Source organism: Eubalaena glacialis, chromosome 1, assembly GCF_028564815.1.
Source record: "Eubalaena glacialis isolate mEubGla1 chromosome 1, mEubGla1.1.hap2.+ XY, whole genome shotgun sequence".
In the NCBI taxonomy this organism is placed as follows: Eukaryota; Metazoa; Chordata; class Mammalia; order Artiodactyla; family Balaenidae; genus Eubalaena; species Eubalaena glacialis.
This window is the reverse complement of record NC_083716.1, coordinates 86,136,623-86,147,129: the sequence shown is the minus strand read 5'-3', so window position 1 is coordinate 86,147,129 and position 10,507 is coordinate 86,136,623. Positions and strand designations below refer to the sequence as shown.

The 10,507-nt window shown below is 38.1% G+C and overlaps 1 protein-coding gene across 1 annotated transcript in view; it reads right to left on the bottom strand.

Annotated features, from left to right (window-relative positions):
• Positions 1–372: 372 nt before the first annotated feature.
• The window catches only part of LYST (lysosomal trafficking regulator), a 162,820-nt gene continuing 152,685 nt past the window's right edge, over positions 373–10,507 (bottom strand). Inside the window, exons 48-52 of the mRNA XM_061182169.1 lie at positions 8,037–8,176; positions 7,659–7,756; positions 2,477–2,633; positions 1,993–2,064; positions 373–1,053 (exon numbers count right to left, since the gene is read on the bottom strand). Coding sequence (XP_061038152.1) covers positions 915–1,053; positions 1,993–2,064; positions 2,477–2,633; positions 7,659–7,756; positions 8,037–8,176 — 606 coding nt within the window. The 3' untranslated portion in view covers positions 373–914. The remainder of the gene's footprint in view (positions 1,054–1,992; positions 2,065–2,476; positions 2,634–7,658; positions 7,757–8,036; positions 8,177–10,507) is intronic.

Below are 10,507 nucleotides of genomic sequence, written 5' to 3'. Positions count from 1 at the left end.
AGAAAACTCCTCCTGCATATTAGATTAAATGCCTTAACTGGACTGCATTATTAATATCTGTGCAAACTTTTTCTGAAATGGAGGCTTTCTATTGCAAATTGTTAAGTATTCAATGCTCTGTAAATGGCAGATATTAAAAGAATTATCATTGTGTTTAAATCTTAGTGACTCAACTAAGGATATTCCATATCTAGTGTTATGGATTTTAAGTAGGATTTTTATGAAGAAACAGAATGTGTCTGAAAATCAAAGATACTTGTGTTGTTGTTTGTGACTGTCAAAAAGTCTGGTTCTACTTTGAGCTAAGAGGGCAACAGGCAAAAACTGCCTAACACTGAGATTCAAATATTCAGATATTCCAAAAAATGTTTGGTGCAGAGGCACCTACTGAATTTCATACTTCTCAAAGAAAGCAATGATTAAGTCCTGAATTCTTTATCCTTATCTTTCCTTTTTTGGGGATAGTGGAGTGGGTGTGTTATCTTGGCAGAAAACTTTTAAAATATAATCTTTAGAACATTTTATACAAACAGCTAACCAATTTAAATTCCACTGGCTTTTTTGGAGTAATAGAAAATAGAAAGTAATAGAAAACAGAAATAGAGAGACGCTCATCTTTTCTTTAGAATCCTCTATGGAAAAAAAACTTTAAGAATATGATTTTAATTTACTGTGCCAGACTTCAACCTTGTTGGTTAGTGCATACTGACACACCCTCCAGGTTATTACTAAACAAAACTTTCCTCTCAGGACCTTGTGAGGCTGCAGAATTTTGTGCCGATGAATAGACTTTATCATTACTTGGATGGTTTGTTTGGTCATCCATTTCTTCGGGTATGACCTCCTGTAACTGGCGAAGTCAGCAAATCTAGCTTGGAGTTAAAGTGCCTTGCAGAATGCGAGGTTCTCCTCACTCATCCAGCTGCATAGCTGCTGAGGAAGGAATAGAACATTGGCTGTTTCAGGCGCTGCTGGTCCTTCCGACACCAGGCGATCACGGTCCCATCACTGTTTGCGGTGTACAAATGGTGGCCATCGCAGGAAAATGTAAGGCTGTGAAAACAAAATCCCATTTGTGTATTGTGTCTCTGAAAAGTGTATCAGCATATTGGTGATCATATGGAAATCAGTGTAAGGGGGTTAAGATATCTTTACTGGAGCACAGAGACAAACAAAATGACAGCCTACAACTCATTGGTTTGACTGTAATTCTAATATAGTTTACTTGCTCTGCTGGCATGTTTGTGAAGCTCCTTCTAACCAAGTGATACAGACTAAAACCAGGACCAAAAGGTTCGGTACGTTCTGTTCCTTTTTTGCATATTTCCTTTTCCCTTCTTGTTTAGCCTGATTACTTAAACAACAAATACTTGGGTATAGGAAACTTCGAAAAATACAGCAGTACTACACTTTCTCTCTATAGAAATAAATGGTGATTATTTTATGGAGGTATTTTATTTCCCTGAAAGGGGAAAGGGTAAAAAATGTAACATTAATACATAATTAATTTAGGTTCATTAAACTTTACATTTAGTGGGTTAAAAATAAGTTTATTTTAATAAGGTAGAATTTGAATCACTTCCTTCCAATTGAGTTTTTAAAGTCAAATTTGTTGACAGAGCAAAGGGTAACTGGTTGTTTAGCAGTCCTGTCAAGCACACTCCTGTAGCCATCAATCACCATTATGGGATTTTCCATAAGGAAAGGGAAAAAATCCATCACTTCTGCAGTTCAAGAGGCCTTCCCTGGCGCGAGCCCAGCATGCCTGCCTGCGGGGCTGTGAGCTCCTGACCCAGATTCTGAGCTCCATGAAGACAAGCACTTTGCCTCCTCTTGCCACCGGGCCCCGGACATCCTGGGCTTCGATAAATGGCCGGCTGTTTATAATGACTCTCATTACGCACTTCTGTACCTCTGTGTGCTTTACTGTCTCTCCAACAAAACAGGCACAGAGTATGTTATGAAGAAAAGAAGAGGTGAGGGAGGTTTTACCTTACAATAGGCTTATTTGATTTAGGAAATGTAATTTCCCGCACAGGCTTTAGGTCCCAAGTACTCCATAACCTAGAGGAAGAAAAAAGTCATCATCTAATTATGCAAACTAACGTTCCCTTCCCTAAAAATTGAACCTACGTGTTTACTTGTTAAAAATCATCTGGAAGGAAACACAATAAACGATTAACAGTAGTTACTTCTGGGCAGTTTGCCCAGGTGGGTGGGGAGAAAGGAAACCTAACTGTATATTTTCATATTTGTTCCTCTTTCATATTTGACAAACAATATAAAATTTCAAAAATGTACTAAAGCTATCTTTACCATTTATAAATAAAACAAAGAACTGAAGAACCAATATCTGAAGGTGATTTTAAATCTCTAAATATTAAATATTATTATGTTTAGATAATAAAAACCAATTTTTGAAACTGCTGTGCCCTCATAAACAAAAGTACACAAAGAAATAAAAAACTCCTCTTACCTTACAATTCCATTTTCTAATCCCCCAGCAATCACGTTGATAGATATCCCCTCAGGCTGGTTAGAGAAAGCCACGGAACAAATGATCTCTCTGCAGTGGACATGTCCAACGAGGTCCCCGTTCACTGTCCAGAGTCTGAGGTCACTGCCCCCGCCAGCTAAAACGCCACAGTCACCCGCAGGTTACCAGGCTGTGGGTGTCACAGAGCCCCCTACACTGGGCCCCAGAGGGGCATCCCTGAGGGCCTAGCTTGTTTGTTTTAGTGATGAAGTTTATAGGCAACTCACGACTGAGGACGGTATAAACGGAACTACTGCATTAAGTCACACAGAGTTGGCATATTTATCTAGAGATGATGACCAGTGAAAAAAATGAAAATAAAAAATTAAGCTACAAGGTAGAGCAACAATGTAAATTAACCATGAATCTTTCTGTAGTCATGATATTTCAGCATACAAACTGCCAAATCTGAATTTGAAAGTACCTAGAAAGCTAAACAATCTCCAAAAAGAGAAGAAAATATTCTGTGAAACTATAAGAAGTGACTTCCGGGACTTCTGAAGAAAAAAAATGTTACAGTAAAAGCTGAGTTAAAAACTAATTCTTAAAAAAAAAAAAGAAAGCTAATTCTTCAGAATGTCTAAGATTGACTCTTACAAATCAATGTCTTATTAAACAAATTTTTTTTCCCTTCAAAGACCATGAGTAACCAAACTTTTTGTAGTTTTCCAGGGGGTGGAGGAGGCACTAATTGCTTTAATATCCTCTATAAACTCAGGCTGTGGTTTGGGGCCTCATGGTGATGTGTCCAGCGTTTTTTGGAGAAATATTCTCATACTGATAAGACAGAGTTTAAGTGGCATGATAAAGTTTGGACGACATAGTGTGTTACTACACTTAATTTTATCTCTCCATTAGAACTAACAGAAAAGCAGAGAATGTGTTTCTCTCTTTATTAAGGAAATGAAAAGATTTTATAGCAAAGAAATAAATATTGGAAATACTTCTTTACCTAAAGGTATGCGAAAGACCTCCAAATGTCACCAACCGAAATGCCTAGTGTGTTGCAGTATCATTCACAATAGCCAAAAGGTGGGAACAACCCAAATGTTTATCAAGAGATGAATGGATAAACAAAAATGTGGTATATCTATACAATGGAATATTGTTTAGCCACAAAAAGTAATGAAGTTCTGATACAGGCACCAACACGGATAAACCTTGAAAGTGGTATGCTAAGTGAAATAACCCAGACACAAAAGGACAAATATTGTATGATTCCACTTATATAAAATATCTAGAATAGGCAAATTCACAGAGATAGAAAGTCGAATAGAGGTTACCAGGATCTGTTGGGGAGGGAAGAGTGGGAGTTACGGTTACAGAGTTTCTGTTCAGGGTGATGAAAAAGTTTTTGAAATGGACAGTGGTGATGGTTGCACAACATTGTGAACGTAATAATGCCACTGAATTGTATTCTTTAAAATGGTTTAAATGGCAGCTTTTATGTTAAATATATTTTATCACACACATATACACACACATATACACACACAAAGATTAAAAAATGCCCAGTGGTCTACTTCCCATTGTAGAATATCGATTAGGAGAGATTATCCAAATAAAGCATCAAGATATAGGAGACTCTGGGACTTCCCTGGTGGCTCAGTGGTTAAGAATCCGCCTGCCAATGCAGGGGACACGGGTTCGATCCCTGGTCCGGGGAGATCCCACATGCCGCCGAGCAGCTACCCGTGTGCCACAACTACTAAGCCTGCGCTCTAGAGCCTGCGAGCCACAACTGCTGATCCCACGTGCCACAACTACTGAAGCCCACGCGCCTAGAGCCCGTGTGCTGCGACAAGAGAAGCCACCGTAATGAGAAGCCCGCGCACCGCAATGAAGAGTAGCCCCTGCTCACTGCAAGTAGAGAAAGCCCGCGTGCAGCAACAAAGATCCAACACAGCCAAAAAAAAAAAAAAAAAAAAAAAAGATATAGGAGACTCAATATGCTAAAGAAATACAATTGTAGATGATAAATTCATCTTTTACGTAAGTAGAGATTTCACTCTTTCTTTTGAATTTAATATCTAATAAAGATTTTAAAAAATATATAAAGTAACCAGATGTGTACTAGTAAGGTCAGAAGGCTTATTAAAGTCATTGGATACATATCCATAAAAGATATTGATTTAGGGGTTGGTAACTGTAAGACACAGCTACTGCATGGCTTAGTTCTTCAAAATAAAAAATCTAAATGTGGTCCTCAACTCTGAAGTATGGTATGGAACTTAATAGGCAAAGAATTACCCTAGCAGATTGCCCAGAAACTTGGTCTACCACAAAACCAAGTAACCACTCATCTGCCTAAGATTATAAATATATATTTAAAAAAAAATCGAGGCCCTTACCCAATACCGGATTGCTTTCATGTATAATTTAACATATCAACTAGAAGTCAGAAAGTTGGGCATTCCTGAAAAAATCTTTATTCTTCCTATACATCTTCATCAAAATTAAAAGACATTGGAGAACTACCCCCTACTCTGAATCTTAGAATATTATATTAACTTCAGAGTACCACTGGCAACACAGGAAAAGGCTATGAACCCTAGTTGAAATGCATATATTTTGATATAGTGGCAGAATGATTTTAAAAAAATACAGAAACCATCTACTATAATATTTACATAGTTTAATAAATTTTACATCTTATCACTATAACAACCACATCCCATAATAAGCCCTGGGAAATTAGGATCAGGAGGAGTGAGTTTGCCAGTGTTATCTTCAGCCCCAATACAGAAATTTTTGAGATTATATATGTGTATACATACACATATACATATATTATATATACATATACATACACATGCATATATATTTATTTCTCTTAAATTTTGATTTTAAAGTTACTTGGATGATTCTCACTGAAGTGTCAAGACTTTTGGTAGGCTACATCTGATAACTTTCTTCCCTTCCTGGACTATAAGAATAGGAGAATGAAATATATTCTGGATCACTAAACATAAATTTGTCCTCTCTTTTAAAGAATCATTATTCTTATTATGCTCTCTATATGCCACATGCTCTTTATGAGTCCCCTTCTATATGCACTGAGAGGCCTCAAACAAGTTGAGAAGGCCTTTTTGTTCAAAGTGGAAAGAAAGTTCTAGCCATTACTCTATTCTATTGTGCGCACTACCTAGGGGCACCTGAACACCCTACTAGTGAGCTGGTAATTGTAAGCAAAAGTAATCTGGTTTCTTGTCCCCATATGACTAGCTAATATAATATCACAGATATAATAAATCACTACTGGCAGCAGGAAAGTAATTAACTTTACAAAATTCGGTTCCCTTGGGATCAGTCCTAACTTCCAAATGTTGCCAAAACAAGAAAGTAGAGAACTCTATATAAATAATCATTATATGATTCCCCCAAATTCCCTCTTGATGTGACATACTAAAAGCCACTAATGTACAAATCAAGGAAGAACAATCAGCAAAGTCATCAATCATCTGCCCACACTTATATTACCAAAGTCAACTATTTAAGATCTTTCCCCTTAGTTATGCTGATTAGGAAATAAAAATGTTTTCATGACATTATTTTATGACTAGGGGTGAAGACTGGCAAATACTTCACATCTGAAATCTTGAAGCATGACTGAAGATGTTACTTTTCCTGAATACAAGCATGAATGAGTGTTTTGTAAAAACAAGAGCTTTATCGTGGTATAGTACAAAAATAAATATTCGGACTTTGTCCCAGGTCCCTGGCATAGAGCTCCTAAAACCCTTGTTAATTTACTGTCTTTTTTATGCTAATGAGATGACTCCTGGGGGGAGGCCCAGACAGCTTCAGGATGGGAACTGCCCACACGAAAAACCAACCCCGAGTTAGAACTTACAGCACCTCCCACTTCCAGGGAAGGGAGAGGGGCTGGAGGTTGAGCTCAGTTCCTACTGGCCAATGATTGAATCTACCGTGCCTACAGAATGGAACCTTAGAAAAACTCCTAAACAACAGGGGGAGGAGAGTTTCCAAGTTGATGAGCACACTGACGTGCCAGGAGGGTGGACAGACCCTGTGACCTCACCCTACCTACCTTTTCTTCTGGCTGTTCACTTCTATCCTTTGTAATGAACCATAGTAGTAAGCACAGTGTTTTACTGAGTTTTGTGAGTCATTCGAGAGAATTATCAAACCTGGTGGGGGGTCTTGGGACTCCCAAATTTGCTAACTTCAACTAGTTAGTGTCAGAATTGAATTGCACTGTTGGACACCCAGTTGGTGTCATAGAATTGGAGAACTGTTTAGTGTCTGGAAAGACCACATATTTGGTGTCAGGAAAAAACAAACAATATGAAAAATGCAAGCAAAGGATAAAAGACCACCCACTGTAGATGTGTCAAAGATATCTGTACTGAGTGGACAAAAAGAAACAGTTTTTCAAAGGATCCTTTCAATTAGTGGAAATGCAAACAGAAAATTTATGAGCTTTTCAACAGTTCTTTCCCACTGGATGCATCAAGTTTTTAAATATGTATACATGAAAAAACAAAAACTAAAAGCCAGACCTTTGATTAGGAGATATATCTTTGTCATGTAAATTTTGGGCAAATTATACTTCCATTATTATTTTATTACTACTCTCTCACAGGAACTACAAGACACATGTAGGAAGCTGATCATCTGCTGATGCTTTTCATTTAGTCAGGAGGGAGGTAGCAAAGTCAGTAGTTAAAAAGCAGAAGCAAAAAAGGATGGAAAAACAAAACCAAAGGAAATTCAGATAATTATGTAACAGTAATTTGCTTAACTTACATGTGCTCAAATGCAATCTTACATATATCAGAAAAAAAGTTAAATTATGACAATACTAACTTTTGCATAAGTAGATGCCTAAATTGATGAACTCAATCTTCAACCTTACTGGGTTTTTTTTTTGGCCTCGCTGTGCGGCATGGTGGATCTTAGTTCCCTGACTAGGGATCGAGCCCATGACCCCTGCATTGGGAGTGTGGAGTCTTAACACACATACATGCTATCACCTAAGTATACAGATCTGGCAGGGACCTGAGAGATGGAATGCAACCGTTGCACCTATGATGTAACCAGCTGGCTGAATGCACTGTGAGTGCAGCCACCCTGTGCTTTGGTTTTGGGGCCAGCTCACCTGAGTCACACACGGTGGCAATGTCACCTGTAGTCTCACTGGCAGAGACGGCTGTGACAGGGCTTTTGTGTCCCGCCAGACTTTGTACGTAGCACAACCTGAAACACCAAAGACATGAATTTGCATATGATCATTACATATAATTATATTCTCTTATTTGTATAATTCTTTTTCTCGGTGTATATGTATCTACTATTTATAAGGCATTCCTGACTATATTCCTAACTGATTGTTTAGTTCAATAAGATTACAAAGGTAAAGTCTGTGTTTCATGCTTAAAGCTATTATGATATAAAGATATTATTTTAGTGCATCTATTTCTCACAGTGAGAACTGAAACATTAAAAATAGCTATTTTAGAGTTGGAGATTTCTGTACCTGTTCAAATCCCATATGATGCAGGTTCCATCTCTGCTCACACTTATCATTATACTGTATGGTTTGCAGACAAACAAGCTGGTTATCTCTTCTGTGTGCCCATAGAGATGTATCTGAGACTCCATTTCTATCTCTGAAGGCTAAAATTAAAAAAATAAGTAAAGTATTAAGACAAAAACCATGACGAAAGGTATCCTAGTGTCGTATCTCAAAAATAAAAACAACCCAAGTGATTCAAACATTCTTCTCAAACATCTCATTTTTCAATCTAGTTCAACTTTTTCTAAAGAGTAAAACTAATTAAACATTAAAAAATTTTTAATTGACCATAATTTCATCAACAAATAAGCTTTTCATTTTTGTCTATTCTTTTCCAGTCTTTAGCCAAATACATATGTATTTTATAGCTGTGATTATTGCCATACAAATAATTCCGTTTTGTATTTTATACATTCTCCCATAAGCATTTTCCATTTTTGACAGTGTCTTCAAAATGATTTTTAAGTGTTATAATATTCTATACAGTTAGTATACCATAATTTACTTGAGCATCCTTTTTTTAAAAAAAAATTAATTAATTAATTAATTTATTTGGGCTGCGTTGGGTCTTTGTTGCCGCACGCGGGCTTTCTCTAGTTGCGGTGAGCGGGGGCTACTCTTCATTGCGGTGCGCGGGCTCATCGCGGTGGCTTCTCTTGTTGCGGAGCACGGGCTCTAGGCGCACGGGCTTCAGTAGCTGTGGCACACAGGCTCAGTAGTTGTGGCTCGCGGGCTCTAGAGCGCAGGCTCAGTAGTTGTGGCGCACGGGCTTAGTTGCTCCTCGGCATGTGGGATCTTCCCGCACCAGGGCTCGAACCCGTGTCCCCTTCCTTGGCAGGCAGATTCTTAACTACTGCACCACCAGGGAAGCCCCCTTGAGCATCCTTTATGATAGGCATTTAAAATTGTTTCAAATTTTTTCAAAATTATAGATGTCATAATTAAATCCTTCATGTATATAAGTTTTGTTCCTCCTCTAAATCATTTCTTTAGAATTTCCAGGATCCTACTAGTGGATCAGTGAATATTAATAATTTTACAGTTCTTGAGTGTACTTTTCAAAGGCTTTGTACCAATTCATGATGCCACCAATGGCAATGTATTACTCATCAATAGTTGTGGACTGATTTTCTAAATCAAACATTGCAAACTGATGTTCCAAGTTCCACATGGCTCACGGACACCAGATGTCCACAGAGGGTCTAACCTTTGTTTTCATTAGGGTAGCAGTTTATTGTCATAAAGTATTTCAATACAAAGAATATAGAAAAGTAGAAAGAAAGTATAATAAAAAGCTGTATACTGACCACTCAGTTAAACTAATCCTAACATTTTATAAGGTCAGCTTATTTTTTAAATAAAGAAAACATTAAACATTACATAGTCTGTGTACTGTTTTACATCCTATTTCCTCTCTCTTGTCAGAAGTTACTATTATCCTGAATTTTGTATTTGTTTCCCATGTATGTAGAATTTATGTTCTACTATATGTTACTATAACGATTGCATTGTTTTTCATGTTGCTAAGCTTTATATATATGGTATTAATTATTCTTTAGGTATCTGCTGCATCTTGCCTTTTTGATCACCACTGCTTTTGACACATATCTGTGTTGAGTTATTAGCTGCAGCTCATCTATTTTAAGTGCTTTATTTTTCACATAAAAATACCTATTTTATTCTTAAAGACTCAGATGACCAGGCAATACCAGGCTTACAGTTCCCCTTGGAACCGCGGGCTTGAGCTGTGTGGCAGTGGCTTCTGTTTAGCTAGGGCCTGTGGCCTTCAGCTGCACACAGCCACAGCAACCAGATGGCTCTGAACCAGGGCACGAGTCCTGGTCCTGGGCCCCTTCTGCTTCTCCTCCGTGACCTTCCCCGCAGGGCCAGGAGCCTGCAGGGCCACAGGGATGTGCCAGCGCCCTTGCAGACCATTCTTCAGGGTGCCTGGGACCAAGGAATTCCTTGCCCCAAAAGGCCTGAGCTCCTTCCTTCTCTGCTTGAACTCTGCAGCCTTTCAGTTTGTGACTCAATTCCCATTCTAAATCTTTGAAAATTTCCCGAGTTTTAAACAGCAATCAAGGTTGCTTTAACTTGAATTTCTCTTATTGTAACTAAGTTTAACTTTTTCACATATTCATTTTCTTATATGTAAATTTGTGTGCTTGGTTTTGTGTATTTGTTACTACATTAAAAAAATTATTTGAAGGAATTCCTCTATTTGTGGAATAGAATGCAAGTACCTTCCTTGTTTCTTCTGCTGGATGACCTGGATCCCCATGCCAGGCTAGGGACGCCTTACCCAAAGTCAAGTCTTGAGGATCCTGGACAACCCAGGGAATTCCAATCCAGGCTGTAATTCCAGGCAAGAGTTGGTCCTATCTGACTCATCCTTACTCTTAGGGACCAGCCTTTTGGACAAGGGCCTCCTT